The 20118-nt window shown below is 42.1% G+C and overlaps 1 protein-coding gene across 10 annotated transcripts in view; it reads right to left on the bottom strand.

Moving 5' to 3' along the window:
- Window positions 1-20118, bottom strand: part of DYNC1I1 (dynein cytoplasmic 1 intermediate chain 1) — a 211901-nt gene that overhangs the window by 13765 nt on the left and 178018 nt on the right. For 7 of the 10 annotated variants that reach the window (XM_041466643.1, XM_041466639.1, XM_041466641.1 and 4 more), the window contains 3 exons: window positions 10673-10813; window positions 4338-4463; window positions 284-323 (listed from right to left, as the gene is read on the bottom strand). In XM_041466643.1, coding sequence (XP_041322577.1) covers window positions 284-323; window positions 4338-4463; window positions 10673-10813 — 307 coding nt within the window. The remainder of the gene's footprint in view (window positions 1-283; window positions 324-4337; window positions 4464-10672; window positions 10814-20118) is intronic. The other 3 variants (XM_041466644.1, XM_041466647.1, XM_041466645.1) reach the window with 2 other exon arrangements.

Raw genomic sequence — 20118 nt, 5'->3', positions numbered from 1 at the left:
CAGGTAACTGCTCTGTTGGCTGAGCCAGTCTTCCTGGATGGCTTTGAGAAAGACATTTTCTTCTCTCCGGTCCACCTGTCAACACTAGTTGCCTTTTAAAAGCATGACTAGAACTAACTGTCTGAAAGACTGCCAAACAGATGCAATAGTTTGTCCTGTAACCACTTCAGCAAAATAATGTACTGCATTATGCTCCTTGTGATTACAGTTTCAAATTCTGTGATCCTATGCTGCAAACTTGTTTTATGTTTTATTAGAATGAAATAATAAGTCATTGACTCACAGTTTCTATCTATGTACTCACAGTACAAGCAGAATATGACCTGGAAGAGATAAATGGGAAAAAAAAAGAAATAATAGAAGGTGGATGAGAAGCTGCTTCTTTTACAAGCAAAGGTGCAAAGAGCATTTGCAATAAGCACAGTAAGCAACAAACATGGTTGTTAGAGAATATTTATGACAGCAGGCACTGTGTAACATCACTGAAGCGTGCACAATGGGAGCAAGCTTTCTAGAAAACAGATCTGCAAAACAGACATGCAGTTAGGTCTAACTATCAATCACCTGAACATGTGAATAAATCTATAGGCAGTGGGCCATGCTCTGTTAAAATCAGCTTCTTCCATACAGAAAACATGCTGCCCAGTAAAGAAGCCCTAAGGCCACAGGAGCTAAAATATATTATACAAGCTATCACAATGATAATATCACAACTACTATGCCAGCAGAAGTTTGAATATTTAGATCTTACAGAGACTGAAGTGCATATACAATGATTGGTAATATGTACTAGTTTAAGATCCCATCACACTGAAACAATCAGATTTTTGCATGTTTGGGTTTTTATTTCACTTCATAATTCACATTCTTTAAAACTGTTGCTTACTGATCCACAAGAGCACATCTATATGGACTGTTTAAGTCTCTTCTCTGCTGGAATTGTGTGTGTGTAACTCCCATTAATGCTAATGGGCAAAAAGCACACACATAGCAGAGAAAATAGACCCCTCACTGTGAAAATAAATGTGTTCAGTTATTTTCAGATGTGATGACAAAATCAAACAACTAAAAGTACATAGTCAAAGGAGATAACACTATATAGCCTAACTGAAACTGTCACCATTATTTTTAACTCCCTGGTCATGGACCCTGCCGTGTTCTTCACGTGCCTGACATTTCTTGTTGTCATAAAGACCATGACTAGATAACATATCAACATGGGTCAAATCCTAAATTCCTGCACAAGTGAAAACAGCCCTGATCCCACAGTCCTTACCTTCACAAAGGATGCAAGGTTAGGCCTTATGTCTTATGTTTTTCACTTAGGTCATATGTTTTCTTTTTATACCATATGGGTTAATAGCAGCAGTAAACTTTACTGCTCTCTAGGATAGTTCCTTAAAACCGTGATGAATCTATCAAAGTAAAAATTCTTACCACTTAATTTTTTCCTTAATGGTTGATAGCCTGATGTTTTATGCTCTGATTAAAATTCACAGAGTCAATGTTGTCTAATAAACAGGTAAGAAAAACTTTTTCTCTAGTAAGGTGAAATTGAAAGATATGATGCTGTATTAAAATACAAATACAGTATTTTTTCTTCTGCTGGAACCAGTGCTTTATGAATTTACAGCTGATCTAATGTGACATTTGGAACAGCCACAAGTAAACAAAGGTTTTTAAAAGGGTGCAGTATAAGTGGAGCATTATTGATTTTGGTGAGTGTATTTAGGGTCTTTGTAAAGTGGCCTCCTGACTTTCTAATGCATGTAATCACACCCATCTTCCCAAATCAGGGAGATGCACCTTCAAAGAAGTGGATGCTACTGAGTTATCAGCCAGGCAGAGATGAGTTCTTCCAGTGATGAGGCCTTTTCAGAAAGTGATGTTGTAGGAGACAAGGAGAGTGCTGCTGCTGAAAGGTCAACTTTCAGAGCTTAGTGTCAGGATTTGCAATATTCTGGGTCAAATATGAAAGTCAGCTTCTGCTGGGTGCTGTATAGTCCAGCTCCCAGCCCCTTGATCCCAGCTATGTGCTCACTTGCCTACTCCCACATGAGTCATTTCATGGAGAAAAACAGCCCAAAGAAAACAAAACAAATAAATACTTCTCTACTGATCTGTCTTTCTCTGCACAGTATGAGTGGTGACAAGCCCTTCTACCTGCACAAAAACTGGGCAGCAAGGAATGTGGCTAAGGATGGCTGGCAGGGGAAGAACTTTTCTTTTTAAACTGTCAGACCAGCCCCATCAGACCCCGGAATCAAACCCCTACAAAAAGGACGGTCAAAGGAGGACCCCAGCTGAGCCAAAAACTGGCCAGTGTCTGCACAGTGAAGTAAAGCAAAATCCTTAAAGGCTGCCATATTTCTGTACCAGACACTTCCAAGGGTGTCCGTGCACTGTGAATCCGCCATGCATCATGCCTGAGGACAGCTAATGACAGAATCTCTCATCAAAGAGCTTTTTACAGACTGGCCCACAGGCTTAATGACCCAAGAGGCTGCTACTCACTGTCCATGCCCTTGGTTCCAGGCTCTTGATCTGCAAAGTATTTCTGTATCTCACTGGAGGCTCTACAGTGGCAACAGCTGGGCTAGAGAATATATGAGCACCCTTCTCTTTTAAACCAGAAAAAGGCACGAACAACACAGCAGCCCCAGCAGCGCTGCAGCCCAGATGACCTGTCCTAAATTTCACGCAGGAATTACTGCAGAGACTGATACTGCCTGACTGAACCAGGCAACAAATTAATGAGCTCCTTCATTCATTACAGCAGAGCAGGACTGGCAATGGTCTCTCAGCAGCCGTGTGGACAGACATCCATGGGTTTACTTAAGCACAGACGGAGCTGAGCTGGAGACACTGAGGCTCTGCAAGGGCAGGGCACGCAACATCCCTGAAGCAGAACTCTTTATGTAACACTGAACTGGACTCACACAAATCAATACTGTTGAACGACTCTGTTTTCTTTTTCAAGTAATAGAAGCCTGTCTTTCTTTTTTATTTGAGTGTATCACTATGACTCATTTTGCAAGATGACGTCTTATTACACACAGGAAAGGTCAAAAACTTCCATATTGCTACTTCTGCATAGAACACTATTTTTTCTTCTGGGTGAACTTGCAGGAGTAAATAATCCTATGAATGATTTGGTGTATGATATGCAAAAAGAGACATTTCTACAGCCTGTCTAGACTCTCAGACAAGATCAGACTGTGCTGTCATCAAAGACATTTCCACAGCCTGTCGTATCACTTGAAAGACAGAACAATCATGCAAAATGAAAAATAAATAAAAACAGCTGACCAGCCAGTGTCACAGTGGAAATCTGAGCACAGTAACCTTAGACAATTTAGAGATTATGCTAACAACATGGCAAGAGGTTTCAGCAAACATTTGTGAGGAAGGGCAACTCCTGCACTAGAGAATGAAATCCAAAAATATGAGTCATGTACAAGCAATTTTGCTATGGGCCATAAAATCACTTTATGAGAGTTACAGATAATTCTGTATGCATTCTATAATGTTTCCCTACTATGTAGAGATGGGTATCTCAGTATTCTATCACAGATAATGATGGAAAACAAATTCTCTACATAAAAGCTGATTGCTCAGAGATTCACCCTTACCTGTTCCAAGGGATTGTAATGCCGATGGAACACATTTACACTGTATTCATCAACAAAGAGTTAGATTCATCACTGCCAAACACACTGCAGTTTAGATACTTGTTATAAGCTGTAGCAGGGTGAATTGAGAGCAGCCTTAAACACAGAATATGCATCCTGCTATAGTCTATCATGCATGCCCCTACTATCCTTCAAAATGACACCTCTCATTTCCTCCTGTTAGTACTTTTGCACATATTCAGACATATGAATCAGTATCAAAAGAACAGATGCATTCTATGCATGTCATGCTGACAAAAACTTACAGCAATAAGCCAGTCATAAAATAAGAGATACTGGAGTATAAAAGGTGAACCCTTTAAGGCCAATTTTAGAACAGCACTGCCTCTTTTTGCACCTCAATTTTTTATATTCTTTTAACTTTTTCCAAATGTACCCACAGGATCATTATTTAAAAACAGCTTGAAAAATACTAGAAGCTTTAAAAAGAGATTTCTCTCATGAGATTTCAACAAGTTAACTCTTTTGCAAGGTAACATTATGATTAACACGCTGCTGGCAATAGAAATTCAATGAGGACTCCACTGAAGACAGATTTCTTTCTTAAACTTGGATGTGGCAATCTCCAGGAGTTGAGCTTAGAAACAAAACACAAAAATCCCCAACAAAACAAACAAACCATAAAAGAATCCCAACAGAAGATACCTCTCCGACATCATAGACCCATATGCGGCCTTCTGAATCACCAACTGCCACCTCCTTCCCAGCCTGGGCCCAGCGGACACGGTTGAGGGCAGACGCTCCTTCTATGGTGACACTGGCTGTGGGAACCTGTTGGAACAATAGGAACAGGAAGGACAATAAAAATCACACTGCCTACAAACCCAGGGGTCAGTTTTGAATGTCCTGGATGAGTCGAAGTCCCTTAGCATTGCTGGAAGAAGAAAACAACTCTCATTGGGGTGAGAAGAAAAAGCAAAAGGGTTCATTGTTTCTTTGATGACGTGCTAAAAAGAGACAAGAGTAAGAGATTGCTTGGAATGAACAGTAAAGGGCAGTACGTGAAACCATGTCTTCCCCTTTAGTCCTGGAATCATGCAAAACCAAATACTTTTTTTCTCAAAAGTCACTAACATGACCAAGAACCAACTGAGAGCAGGATTTGGCTTCAGTCCTGGCCTGGCTTCTGACTCAAGCCCAGATAACCTGACAGTCAGCAGACACATCTCTCTATTCATGCTGACACATCCTTTGAATCCAGACTCACCTCTGTGGCTAGATGCAGAGGTTGAAACTTAGGCATTCTATCAGAAAAGTCCTGAGCTAATCACTTCAGAGCGAGGACACGGCAGAAGTGAGAACAGCTGAGCTGACATTTTGGAACTCCTACAATATATTCCCACAATTCTCTTTTACATCCCCAGGACATTAATTCTGCTTTAAATACACCTGGGTGCTGTCTAATTCCTAAACCCCCTCCCTGCCCCAAGTCAACCAACTCAACAGGTGATCCACAAGAACACATAAAGGTTCTGGTTAATGCGTGGGATGAATAAAGCACTGAACATGATCTCAAGAGAAGTATTTGTCATCTACGCTGGAATGAGGGCATCAAAAGATGCTGCAGGAGGAAGGAACTGAGTGGGTGTTTGTCCCAGATAGGTGGATCACTCAGTTGATTTAGGTCACCTCATATGACAAATGACAGTAACCTGCAAGCCTACTAATGCTCCACCCAGCTGCCTTTAATAGGAGAGAACCTGCCCGAGCAAGGAGCCTGTAGCTTGGCGTAACAGTCTTCCAAACAAGGCTTTTGAGTTTCACTGCCTTTTAGGTCAAGGCGAATGGGAGAGGATAGATGCAAAAACAACTCCTCCACTGCATCCATCTGGTGGGAAAAGGTTTCGGTAACATTGTGAGATGACAAGGGAGTGTCCCAGGATCTATAAATGGGCATAGAATGGAGAGGAGCACTGCAGGTTAAAAAGAGGTAGCTGGACAAGAACTGGAGTCCTGGCTACCCTGAGAGGAGTGACAGGTACTCCTTCTGTCCTCACTGGCAGTACAGTGCAGCAGGAGCAGGAAGAAAGCAGCTTGAAGGTCATACTAAACCCTGGTCTGAACACTGACAAACTGGCAGGATTAACAAAACCAGTACTTTGCTGACTTCATCTCTGTACTCTGACTGTGAGAACTGAGACAGGTCTAAAGATCCTGGAGAAAAATAATTTTAAAATGAACATTGTACAGCTCCTATGCCAGTCTCCTCCTCAGCCCTAATGCCTTCATTGTGCCACACCAGCTGAGTGACAGCAGGAAGCCAAACCTCTGCAGACTTGCTGACACTCTTGTTACAACCGCAGCACGTGCACTGCCACGCCAGCAGCTGGACAAGGACCTGGAATCCGGGCTGCTTCCCTTGACTCTCCCCCTGGAGGTCCCTGCTCCCCCTCACCAACCCTAACACCAGGTGCCAAACCAACTGGCACCTCAAGCATAAGGATTCTGCCACAGCTAAAGCATCACCTCAGCAAAGGGCTTCACAGTAGTGTCCTGAGCCCCACAAGAGAAATGCAGGAAGATTTTGTTCGCAGAACTAAGAATCATGTAGAAATAATGCTGGATACCAATCAGAAAGCAGATACCATCCTCCCCCCCTTCAGGAAGTCATTCAAATGCAAATAACTACTGGACTCATCTCGCCATTGTGCAAGGCCTAGGTCCTGTCCAAGGCAGTATTACCCAAAAAAGCTGGCGTGCACTAACTCCTTGTCCCGGGTCTGTTACCTAAGAAGAGCCAATGGACTTAAGCTGACATGGAGTCATTGATCCATGATAAAAATCACAATAGAAAACAAGCAAGTTTTAGTGCTGTGATCACAGATTTCTGAGGGGAAAAAAAAAAATCCAGACAAAGTTAATTTCATAACATTTGGGAATGGGTTTTTCCAAAGAGCTAAATGCCACATTTTAGAGGACTAAGCCACTAACCAGCTACATTTCTCAGAAAACTGCAGATCACAGATATATGTTTCATGTACAAATATACAGTGCACATTTAAGGCATTGAATTTTCACAAAATCTTTCAGAAGACTGTAATACATAACTCTAGAGCTGGGGATGGTTTAGGTTTTTGTTTTTGGGGGTTTACTTTTTGTTGTTGTTAATACAGCATTCTTTCAGTGCTCCACATAAAAATAAGCATGAATGCCGCAGACACAAGACACAACCCATGCTTTTTTTCAAAACCTAATGGTTTTGAAAAATCCTGTTACTAATCCACAAAGCTATCTAACAAAATAAAAAGCAATACTGAAACAGTCTTTAAAAATCCAAAGATTAAACCTTTTCTCCAGTGATATGAAGAGAAACATAGTCAAACCATAGTATCTTAAAATAGATTAGTCAGTTCTCAGTAGTGATAGTTTAAATTACACAAGCCTATTTTAGATTTCAAGGTAAGAGTTTATTTATAATGGTAGCATTATGTTTTTAAAATCACATTTGAAATACCTTATAAATTCTCTGAAGTTGGTGCTTGTCAGATTTTAAACAATTTTGAAATGAAATTTTAACAGATAACAGATTAAGAAAGATGCAGTCAGAAAAACCTGCATGATAAGAATACAGCTTTTTATTATTATTCTTAGTGCCTGTGTAGTGTCAAAACCTGCTTGCAAATACATCTGTTACTGTTTCTAGATATAGACACCATCCTCACACTTTAAAAGCTAAGGTACAATATACAAAAAACCTGAGAAACATCTGAACAGGATGACATCTGAGAGGATAACACAGAAGAAATAAGCGACTTTGTAAGTCAGTTTCGTATCAACTCATACATAAATAAGATCAAGCACCAACAGATCTTCTCCAATCTTGATCAAAAAATAAATGTTACAGATACATTAGTAAGAAATCAGCATTTGCTATCCTGAAGTTTTTTGCAAACCTCACTACACTGATCCATAAAAATAATATTCAGTTTGCAAAAGAATGATGGAGTGGGTAAGGACTTTTTTTCTTTTCAACTTTTTTTAATATGCATTTATCAGATATAAAATAAAACGTGGTAATTTTCCTTGCTATTACAAAAATAATTTCTGATATGTAGAAATAAACATGAAGTACACCAATAGCCTTGCAACTTTGCAATGAGATTTTTGAAAATAATTACTACACTGATTAAGTCCTTGGTACAGTCCAATGATCTAAGTTATTTGGTCAGAAAGCATCTAGTTCTCAGGAAAAATGTTTCCAATAAATACCAACAGCAACACTAGTGGAAACTCTGCTGAGATTCAAAAATCTGAAGGTAGCATATTGTAACTAAACCCAAGTGTTTTCTTAATTGATTTTCAAAATGATACCTAAATATTAATGTGGCTTATTCCCCAAATTAAACAAAGCCAGGACTCCTTAACAACAATCACATCTAGTTCTTACACAGAGATTTTCATCAATAGCTAGCAGTTAAACACAGTAATAGACCTGTCATTTTCTACTGTCTTCACAAATACTTTGACATCACATATCTGACATCTAAAAGTAATAACGATCTAAAAAATAGGTGTTTCAAGATCTCTTATTACAAAGGCAGAAGTGCTGACAAGGAGTTTGTCTTAGCAAATAGCTGTGCAGACTTAAAGGGCATAATCAATTACAGAAATCTGGAAAATTATTAGCTAATTATGACCTACCAGATAGAGCGTAAAAGCAAACAACGATCACTTTCACTTACGATGCTTACAAGAACTGTTTGCAGGTCTCTCTTTCAGAGATACTCTTGCTGCTTCTCCTGCATAACAAAACTTCACATCTATTCAGAATCTGCCAGTTTATAATTTATACTGATTTTTTTATTTGTTTCATCACTGCTCAGCAAGGAAAGCAAATTATATTTCTGTGTCCAGAGACCCAAATTTGATTCTCATAAAAACACAAAGCTTGGATACCATGGAAATAATTCCAGTCTGATCCTACATGAGAGCTGATTTTGACCTCTGAGAATGGAAATAATTTGTGAAATCAGGGGGTGGCCTTGTATGCAGAATAAAAGCAGGATGAAGCTTGAAATTAATTTTTTTTTTTTTTTATGTTCCTATATATTTATATGTAAACATACTGAAAGCAGCAGCGGTTTGCTACGTACAGCCTTATTATTGATGGGAATGGGATCAAGCAGTCCAGACTAATTTTTTGGAATGAAATTATGGCCTCCTTGAGTAAAATGGCAAAACATCAGTTGATTTCAATTTCAGCCCCGGTACTTGGGGGGGAAAGGGTTTTTTTTCTTCTCAAAATGCTGGGTTTTATGCTCTGTGTTTAAGCCTGCATTAATGAGAACACCTGAAGGATATGTCCCTCCCTTCCCAAAATAAATTCTTAGGAGACTCCTCCTGAATATCCTCCAGCTGTATGTGCTCTAATTAAAAAGGCTGCACTGCTTCCTGCTCAGAGCACTTCAAAAGGCCTCTGTGCTCCCCTTGACAGTGCAGTGCCCGGTGCTGGTTCCTCTTACCTGTCCGTGCTTATTTATGGTAAGCACAACTCACTGGAAGCCATAAACTGCGCCCGTATTTTACTCTGACTGAAATGCATAGCAGGTTTATGTGAAAGGTATATTAATGATCCAACTAATCTTAAAAAAAAAAAAAATTAAAAATAGGGTGTAAGGAGGAAAATACTGCTGCTTGTTCTTCCATCTTCTCTTTTTTTTGGGACATAAAAAGAAACTCACCAGCTAATATGACCTTTGATTTTTTTACAGTCTGTTTGTTCTTAGTTTTACATTGCATTATGTAAAAACAAGGAAGACTTATTGAGTGGAAAAATAGTTCAATTTTTGTGCTGGAAATTGATTACTGGCCATCTAAGATTGACCTCAGGTGATAACAGGTTTTCTGAAAATCATTTTTGGGTGAAACGCAAATCCAAAAAAACCAGTATCAATTTAAGCCTCTGGTGTTTTTAAAAATTTGAAATAATAAGAGGAAAAACCAGATGTTTTTCAGAAAGATACTTTTTAAAAAACAGTGTTTATCAGTCTAAATCTTTGCTAAAAGTGCTCTGATTAATCCTTTCTCACCAGTGAAGTTCAAACGCGAGACCTTTCCTTTCCAATGATCCCCACTCTTTAGCTAATAGCGGTGAAAAGGTAGTTATTTGCATTTGTACCTTTAAGTTCCACAGCAAAGTTTAAAGATAAAAAGGGGTGAGCGCGTAAAGCCCTAAATAACATGTGAGAGAGATGCCCTGCGCTTTAGAAGACTGAAGCAGGGTACCAAGCGAATCAAAGGCAGGATGTGAGGGGAGATGCAGGGGCACACGCTTGGTTTCTGATACTCTGGAGGCACTGGCATGGAGCTTCCAAGTGACATTCCCCAGCGAATGTGTCGCAGAGGATAAATAAATTCAGAGGGAGAGCAAGTCCCGCAGTCCAAGAGGAGCCCGGTCCCGCTGGCAGTCAGCGGTGGCGCGGCCAAGGTGTGACCCCTGCGCTGGGGCCGGAATGGCTAACCTGCCTCTCGGAGCGTCAGAAAAGGGGTGAGGGGATAAAAAAACCCAAACCTGCAGAACGGGCGCGGTTTAAAAGTGCACCTTAAAATAACAGAGGGGGAAGGAGCCTCCTCCCGAGCCGGCACCGCGGCATTTAATTGCGTTGGCTTTCTGCCGGGGGTGCCGGAGCCGGCGCTCCCGCCCCTGACAGGTACCGAGCGCACCAGCCCCGCCGCAGGGGAGGCAGCGAGGGAGGCGGGAGGGAGGGAAGGAGGGACGGCAGGCGGGAGAGGGGGACGGGCGGGCGCCCCCGGCAGCGGGACCTGCCCTCCCGTACCCTCCCCTCCCCGCCGCGCCCCGGGGCGCGGGCGGCGGCCGACGCCGGGTTGTCCCCGCCCCGAGGGAGCGCGGCGCCCCTCGGAGCCCGGCGGGGAGGATGGCGAGGGTGCCGGGCAGTGCCGGCTCTCACAGGGTTAAGGTCTCGCCCGGCGCCCCGCTGCCCGCCCGCCCGCGCCTTCCCACCGCCGCCGAGCCGCCTCACCTCGGTGTCGTTATTCAGGTTCCACAGATCCAGGCGCCCCATCCCGTCCACGCAGGCGAAGAGCGCGGGATGCACTGGCGACCACATGACATCGTAGACATAGTCGGCATTGTCTTCAAAGGAGTAGAGCGGCTTGTTGTGCTGTAAAGCAGAGAGCGGCATGAAGACTTCGTGGCGCTAGTGCTGCCTGGGGCTGTCTGGCGAGTCTAATTAAAAACTTTGCACATTTATAAAGTGTCATAAAACTTCCCTAGATGAAAGGTCCTCCGCGAAGGGCGGGACTGCGCTTTAATGGGGCAACAACTGTCCGGTGGGATAAATGAGATGCCCGGTGTGAGGGGTGTGGGACGCGCGGATGACGGGGCGGGGAGAGCGCGCGCTCCCGCTCCCGGCCGGCACCCTGGCGGCGGGAGGGGGTGCGGGGGGCGGTAAAAAAGGCAGCGGGCACGGAGCACGGAGCACGGCTCCCGCCCGAGCCGGGCGCGCCGGCGGAGGCTCCGATAAGGATCGTGAGAGCGGCGGGAGCAGCGCGGCGCCTCCGCGGGCCCGCGCAGCGCGGGCGGCGCCTGACACCTAGCGGCGGGCGGCGGCAGCGCAGCGCCCCGCGCCGCCCGCGCTCCGCAGGGAGGGAGGCAGCTCCGGAGGGAGGGAAGGCTGTCATCTGCAGCAGGCGGGGAGTCGGAGGGAAGTTAGGAAGTGCACCAGGAATAAAGTGTAATTTTCCCTCATGAATTATTCATCGCATCTGGCTTGTCTTTTAATTTTTGCATAATGGCTTCGCTAATCCCCGATCAATTAATGGAAAATGAAATTTGAATGATAATGAAAACTCCAGAGATGAAAGAAATTAAGTATTCTCATGGCTTATGACAGAAATCTAAACAATGGGGCTTCTCCGAGGGTCTCCCCGAGTGCCTCCCTCCTCCTGCCGTTCCCTGCCGCTCCCCGGCGAGCGCGGCCCGGCGGGATGGGCGCCCCGGTCCCGCCGCGGTCCCCGGCCCCGGGAAATGCAGCATCACTGAGCGGGCCTGTAAGGGTCCAGGTCGCACCCGTAGAACATCCCGGTCAGGTCCCTCTGGAATGCACCCTCGTGCATTTTACAAAGGAAACACTGTCCGGGGTGCCTCAATGCATAGCCATGCATTATTTTTCCAAAAAGTGGAGTGACCAATTGCAATTGTTATATAACTTTCCTCTCGTATGTTATTAATTTAAAGCGATAATGCAGTTGGTTTGACATCTATTTACGGACAGGTCCTTGTTAGCTGTGGTTTTGATCCTCTTGCATCCCATGGTGCTTGGATGGGTGTTGGGGCTAGAAGCACTGCAGGGTCAGCACATGGGACAGGCGTGTGTCCATCTCTGTGCTGCCATGTCTCTGAGGGCTGATGTGGTGTGTTGCTGTTGCTGCACCGTGTTGTAAACAGTTCTGTAATATTTCTGGCCACCACAGGTATCACAAAAAAATTACTGGAAGTATTCAGATGTTTAATTACATGACTGTCATTTACAAACATACTGAAAATACATAGGGATTTATTCCAAAGGCTGGGTTTTCCTCTGCTTGAATTAATGAAAGATGCTTTGATTACAGGATTGGGTCTCAAATTTTTGTAACTGGCCTAATGGTTTTTGTCCATTTCTTAAGACTAGCAAACATTTTGTGTAACAATGAAATGAAATCAGAGCTTGATCTTATTACCTCGAATTTGTACACCATTTAAATTTCTTTTCCCAGGCTGGAGTTTTGCAAAAGAAAATGAAAAAATTACAAAAAATATTTTAATTCCTGAAGAAGGTCTTTTTCTCCAAACATATGTGTGTCTGCCTACTATATTATCAGTGGACTTACATGTGTTAATGGAATTACTTGCGTGCCTGTGCTAAAGCTTTTGAAGGGTTTAGGGCCAAATGAACACCAAACTTTTGAGGAGGCAGAGGTATTTAATAGGAAATTTAAAAGCGAATCTTCACAACTGTGAGCTAGGAAATAGTATTTAGTGAGAGCTACATGGATTCCCAATGCTGCACTGTGGGTTTTCACTGAAAACATCTAATATAGGTTCAAATATATCAGATGTCTAAATCATGGTGGGCATTGAAGATAGTAGTATACAAAAAGAAAAAGAAATCTGGTCAACTGCCAGATGGATGGTATTTTTCTTATTCATGGGAAAAGTGCTGCACATACAGCACTTTAAAATTTAATGTCATGGGAGAAGTAACAAAATTCCACAGAAGTTAAGGGCCTATTAAGATATCAATCAACCCAGGGCAGATTTCAATCAGCATTTCCTTTTTGTCAGCATATCAAAACTTGTTTTGATCTTGAGTGTGGCACTTTTTAAATGGCTTTTTTAGTTCTGTTATGTTATTTTCCACTTCATGCCTAAAGACCAAGGCATTAGAAGGAAGGGTCAGGAGATTTGGTTCTAGTCTATATCTTGCTGTACACATGTTGTGTAGTCTCTGGGAAATAGCTTTAGCTGATGTGCTTCTGTTTCCCTGTTATCAAAATAAAAACACTTTTAAGGTTCTGGGATGTGAGGTGAAAATCCTCAAATACCAAAAATGAAATGCCTTTACCGTAACAGTGGAAATATTCAGTCAGATAGAAAGTCAGAGGCAAAGTGTGGACAACAGGAATAATACAGCTTTTGAGGAAGATCTCAGACATGCAAGGAATGACACACAAATTAATGGAGCAGAATAGGGTGTGGAGCACTGCAAAGAAATAAGAGATTGTAGGATTGTGAGCAGCCCAACCAAAAGGCAAGATGAGCTGCAGTGTGGCTGGGAATTCAGGGAGAAATCATATGGCAGAAATCAGGCAGTGGTAATGGAGCTGAGCTACACCTTCATACTGCCCCCAATATCACTGTCTTCCCAGCCTGACTAGCTGCCAGTGAAAAAAAGAGAAAGTATTTCCCACACTGTCTTGTCTTCTTGCACTGTTTAACCAGAGAAGAGCACAACAACTGTGTAAGGTCCGTCTTGCTTTGTGTCCTGTCTCCAACACTAACAGCTACTGGCCTTTTTTGAAAGTTGGCATTTCATCCTGGTCTGAGAACAGTTATGTGGATTTCATTGTGAAGACTCCATTTCTGGGTTTAGCTGTGTGTATAAATGTTCACAGGACTTCCTTACTGTGAGCCTCTTCCTTACTATGGGCCCAGGCCTGCAGACTTTGTAATGCAACAATTTATGAGTAAGAACCTCTACCGACTGCTTTTAGAAAATGTTGAAATGTGGAACCATGTAAAGGTCACTTTAAAGCAGTTTTAAATTACCAAAACTTCAGACCTACACGATCCATAACTAACATATGGCTATTATTATAAAACAACTGAAATTTAAACTTGATGAGCTTTCATTCTTAAATATCAACCCACTCAGTTATTCTGTAGAACAGAAGAAATAGCTGAAAGCAGTATCTTCAGAAAAACTTGGGTCAAATCTACTTATTACTGAAAAAGAAGAATGTAGGGTGAAAATACAGCCCTAAAAATCAATGGAGTTTTGCCATTGATTCCAAAAGGAGATGATTTGAGCATTTAGTGGAAAAAGCAAAAAGTCAATTCCAAGACATGTGGGGTTTTTTCTCATTTATTTAAATATGTTATCAATCATTTATCCTCAGTGTTTTTATAGAGGCATTGTTTAAGAGGACAATGAAGAGTGAACATTTTATGTACCCATTGGCTGTCTTGGAAGTAAGACTTGTCTGTGAAATAAGAAGCTCACCTAAATAAATTCTACACATTTATATAAAAGTGGGGGTTTTTACACATATAAATTTAACCAGTCTATTCCACTTATTTGCATAGAAGAATTTTCTTTAATCCACGAGGCGCCACACATGAAGTAGCTAATTATCCATATAAAGGAATGTATACATATACACAGGTTTTAACTAGCATCTGACTTCTAAAAAGCCATGGAAAAAACTATTGGCTTTGCCCATTTCATGAAACGAGCACTTTTTTATGCTTTGCCACAATTTCTGTGGGTGTCAGCTCCACTTAAAGGTACTTTCCTAGACTGTACCTTCAGCAGTACAGGTGTGTGGTGACACCACACACTCTGCTGTCTCCACTTCTTTCTTGCTATTCAGTGTCTTCTGTTCTAAAGGTGATAAGCCAAACACCATACTTCTGGCTCTCACCATATTAACAGCAGCCATCAGTATTGTGCAGTGCTTGCAAGTTGATTCAAGCTGATTTTGTTTCTCTAGGTGCACAGCAAATATGATACATTCATTAGTCCTTGGCATAGAAACTTTCTGAACAAGCTAATGTTGTTTGTTTAGGCTCAAGCTCAGGCTTTCAGGCACTTGGGAAGAGCAGAGCCAGAGTGGTCCTGAGCAGTGACTGTTCCTCTGTTTGGCCCTTGAACAAACCAGGGAATAAGAGTTGGGAATGAGATGATCTTTACAGACCCTTTAACCAAAACCATTCTATGATTCTATGAACTTGGTCCCTGTGAGACCAAGTATTCTATAAATAGTCTTAATTAATTAAAAAAACCTCCAAAACGTGCAAAATGGTGTCAAAGAAAGACATTTCTTTCAGCAGAGATAACACATAGGGAAGGTACAATCTTCTGTCTTTCTTTAAAGTGAGTGCTGCTGTGTCACACTAACTAGATGATGTGAAAGAAACTGGGACAGGGCACAGCTTGTGGAACTTCTGCTCAGGATAGGATCTGAGCTTGTTCAGTGTTTTATAGGCCCAGTCTTCTCCATCTTGGAAAAGACCTCAGTATTTTGCTGAATCCAGGCTCATTGTTTCCCTTCTGATGGTGCCACTTAACCAGGCCAACTCAAAATATGCAGACAGCACAGCAGAAACTAAAAGCTGCTGGGAATATTGAGTCAAATACTCATCAAATTGGCTTTACTCTGGTCTTGACCTTTCCCCCTTCAATGGTGTCCTTCTTGGGACACCAGCTATTAGCTGTTTAGGGTTACTCATCCATTCCTCTTGTGGTGAGGAGTTCGGTCGTCGGCTCTGTATAAGGCTCTACTGCTGTTGTAAGCCTTCATGTTTTCTCTCTGTTTGTATGGAGTCAAACAGGCCCTGGTTTCATTCAGACTGAGTGATCTCCACAGGAATTTTGCCAGTTCTGGACTATCATGTTTCTCCCAAATCTGTTTTCTAATAGTTACAGCAATCTAGGATTATCCAATAGCTCCTGCTTGGATGCTATACTTGTGGGCCTTGACTTAGTTCAGTTTTTAAAGTTACAGCATTCCCAGGAACTGTTACTAGATGTCATAAATCAGAGGCAGTAGTTACAGGTACATCCCTGATGGCTCAGCAAAGCCTGTCTGCATTCTCCACAAAGGGTATCATTATCCTACAGCCCCCAGTACCTTACAACTCACAACTTGTAGCCTGCTCCACCTTTTCCAGGACTAGCCAGACCTTCAAAGGATGGCAGTGGGAAAGCAAAAGGGTCATGTTCAGCTTTAGCCACCCAATGTCACTGACCAACTGAGGTACCTGAACTGAGTCACATGAGTAAAAGCTCCTTTACCTGCCTGAAAATTCCTTCCGGCAGTCAGTGTCAGTGCTGGATTGCAGATGAGCCTCTGGGACTCAAAGAACATTTCACTGGGCTGTGACCTATCTGTATGTTGTGGCACCTCACTGTCAGATAACTACTAGGTCACTGAATCAAGTCTAAACTGACTTGATTGGCAAGATAACAGGCTTAAGTTTTAGACTCAGAAGCAACAGGGGGGAAGAGATGAGTGGAAATGATCCCTACACTCTTCACAACCCTTTTGTTTAAGTGCTGTAGTATTGTTACACTGATTGGGCTTTGGCATTCTAAAAGTTGCAGACAGACAAAGCTGAAAACTGTTCACTTTTAGAAATTATTGTTCTTTCAGAGATGCCAAAACAGTTGCCTTTCTTAATTGTCAATAATAAAAGAAAGTCCAATATTTTTGCATAAACACGTGGGAATTATTATGGATAGAGGAGGGGACAAGGGTAAGACCAAAAGGAAAGGGGCTATGAGAGCAGACCAAGTCTGGAGATAACCTGATGATTACATTTTTGTGGTTTCCTTCAAAGTCAAAGCACCACAAATGAGTATAAAAGAAGGAAGAAAAGGAATAAAGGTTTGATGATTGGCACAGGCGGTTTTAATGAGAACTGATCTTAATGTCTAATACCATGGTATGAAGAAAAAAATAGAAGAACTCGGAAAGTCAGACAGCACTTGTCTTTTAAGAGCATCAGAAATTCAAACAGCAGAGCTTTTGAAATCTGTGGATATAGCCTAGAAGCTAGTTTTACTGACAGGTAAACTCCTTATGTGGTTAATCCTTCTTAACTCTTTAAGTACTCAGCAGAGATGCAACACATTCTGTCTGTGCTACTGTACTTCCAAAGTTCTCTTCTACCATGCCTTTCCACTTACCCAACGGAGAAATACCTTTTTATTTTCTAAAGAAAAAAAAAAAAAAAGCAGAAAGAATGCCATTCTTCTTTACTACTGCATATTAGCTGAGGAACTATTTTCAGTGAGTTTGATATAAATGTGCATTACTTGATGCCTACTGTAAATTTAAATGATTTAGAAGATTTTCTTGCAATGGATGAACTTTAAAAACATCAGAACGTATGTAAGGCAGACTGGCTTACAGTGTTCCCCAGCTCACTTAAATCCTAGTTCCTGCTGGCCAGCCTGGTGTATTCTTGTTTAGATCATCCAGTTTAATTCCTAATCTGGAGCCCCTCTTATTCCACAACTACAAGAGTTGTGCCTATGGGTTTCCACTCTGTGAGGTTTAATATTCTCTGCTTCATTCACCCACATCAAACTGGAGGCATGTGCAGACAGCAACACTGGAAAAGCCTATACAGGTATCTGCCATTTGTTCTGTATTTCCTCAGACTGCTGACTTCATCGCTAAATGGTAATCAAGTTTTCCACCTTTTATCTAAAACATGCTCTAAGCAGGACAATACTCCTTCCTGAACTACTAAATATGCATTTGTGTCAAAAAACTTCTTTAGAAATACTATTGTTTTCTTTTGGAATTTCTAACTTCTTCTTAAAATGGCTCACTTTCTTTTAAGAAGCTCAGAACACTATAGAAAGTCCTACTGCCCTTGCCTAACAAACTGATTCATAGTTTGTGTAGTTCATACTCCTGCCTTTATATTACTATATTCCTGGATTATTTTTCAGAGAAGCTCTTGAGGGACTTGCTGAAAATTATAAGCAAGGCATGTTGATGGAAGAATTACCAAATCCTGGTCAGAGGAAACACAGAGTGAAACACTGAAGGGCAGATTTGGTCTTCTACCTTCAATCATCACTCCCTGTTTATACCCCTCACAGATGGGACAAGGAAGCAGAGCTGGAAAGTGGCTGAGATGATTTGGGAGAAGCTGGATTGGTGCACTAGTGCTTTCCGGCCATGCAGGAGGGGCAGTGGCACGCCCTGAGGTCCTGCACGTACCTCTTCGGGGGTCAGTGGCACTGGTCTCCCTGCTTCGGGCCTCAAGTTGTTAAAGAGAGATAGTTTAGCTCAAATTGCAAGGCGAGGAGAGGAGTGGGATAATGTAGCTGTGGTTTGGTTGGGTCCCACCCCTGTGATTCTGACGGGAACATTCAGTATGAGGCCCCTAAAAAGTCAAATTTTCTTTTTAATGGAAAACGCTGTTTTGTCGCAGGGTACAGCCTTGCGTGTGTACTCAGCCCATTGCCAGGCTTTCAAGTGACCCTGCTGCTGCAGTTCAGCTGCCAGAAAGCAGGAGCACGAGGAGCATTGCAGGATGGCTGACACAGCTGATGTTACAGCACTGTCTGCTAACAGTCAAGATTAGTATTTGTAGCTGCTGCCACCAGGATGCCTGCAGAGCTTTCATGGGTCAGCAAGCAGTGATTTAGAGGCTAATTCTTACTGAAGACGACTTCATCTTGTAGGACTTTGGGAACAGTTCCCTTTTTTTTTTTACTGATAACAAAAGCCTCTCACATGGCAGAGAAAGGATGGCTGCCTGAAGCAGGTGGGAGAAAATTTCCATTAGGGAAGAAGTCCTAGGCTTTATATACTGATAATTGTCCTGAAATGCTTCACTATTTCCTTGCGAGCTTGATCCTCCAGTGTAATTCTGCAACAGAACTGTCAGTGGGAGGTTTGCATTTTGATTTCAGGGAAAAAAAGGAATGATGACTTTGTTTTCCACAGATTATATAAGCTCCTGAAATCCAATTCTGCTTTCCATGTGCAAATAGAGCTTTCACTGCTACAGCTGGATTTATATTAGGGTTTTCTAAAATACAGTTTAGCCCACTCAGTTTTTAGAACTCAGTATTTTAGATGACTGTTTTATTTGCGTGTGTGCCATTGTTCACTAAATGTATTACAAAGAAGCACCACGTTTCATGTCAGTAAACTAAGCTGTTGGCCAGCTGATTAATATTTTCCTAACACTTACCAAATATGGCTACACAGGCAACTGAAATAATGAGAAGTATTTCAAGTGAAGGACTTGGGACTGATTTCAAGCCACCTGACTTCACTTTGGTTTTGCTCTTTAAAATTACTGAGAAAATGATTTTTTTTTTGGAAAATTAAATTTTAAAAAAAACCTTTTTTTTTTTTTTTTTTTTTTTTTTTAATAGCTGGGTAAGAGCCAGACCTCTGGCTCCAGAGGTAAAGGGCAAAACCTAAAAAAATCCTGTCTGAACAGGCAACTCCACCCTCTTCCCCAAGTCAGCTTGGCCTTCTGACAGAAAGTGTGCTCTGAAGCAAATTCATTCATTGACTTATTTTTGGATCAAACTCAAAATTCTGAACTCACACCACAGAGACACCATTTCCATGAAATCCCAGCATGCTATTTTATTACCCTTTGTCATTCCCTATAATCAGATAAAATTAACATTTGGGCAGTGATTAATCAAATCAATAATTTTAATTGCTTTTATCAAAGAGAAAAGAAGGAGCTTTGTGTGGTAATGCATCAGTGAGGGAGACCATTCTAGTCAGGTATCCAAAATAAGAGGAGGGAAATTGTCCCTTGAGGTAGACATTTGAGATCCACCAAAATCAGTCAAAGGGAGGAGAAGTAAAGGATTCCACAGGATTCTGGCTGCAAATCAAGGTGCTTATGTATATGTGCATGTGGTATGGGATAAAGAGGCTGATTCCTTCCTGGTAGTGGTTTGGGAAAAGCCAGGATATGAAGACAGACTTGGGAGCTCAAAAGTGCTGACACGTCTGCCGGCTTAGATATGGCCTGAGGCTGCCCAGATGCAAGAAAGCCACCAAAAGCTACAGCAACTGATCATCTGCCAGACTTGGGCTCCTGCACAGACAGGGGTGGGCAGGAATGGTGGTCTCTCCAAGAGGTGTCTTATGTATGCAGTACTGTTACTGCTTTCCAGTGGCTGCATAAGAAACCAAAGTGTGAAAGCTC

Source organism: Pyrgilauda ruficollis, unplaced genomic scaffold (assembly GCF_017590135.1).
Source record: "Pyrgilauda ruficollis isolate IOZ18807 unplaced genomic scaffold, ASM1759013v1 scaffold2, whole genome shotgun sequence".
Taxonomy (NCBI): Eukaryota; Metazoa; Chordata; class Aves; order Passeriformes; family Passeridae; genus Pyrgilauda; species Pyrgilauda ruficollis.
Note: the sequence above shows the minus strand (reverse complement) of the source record. Positions and strands in the feature narration are given on the sequence as shown.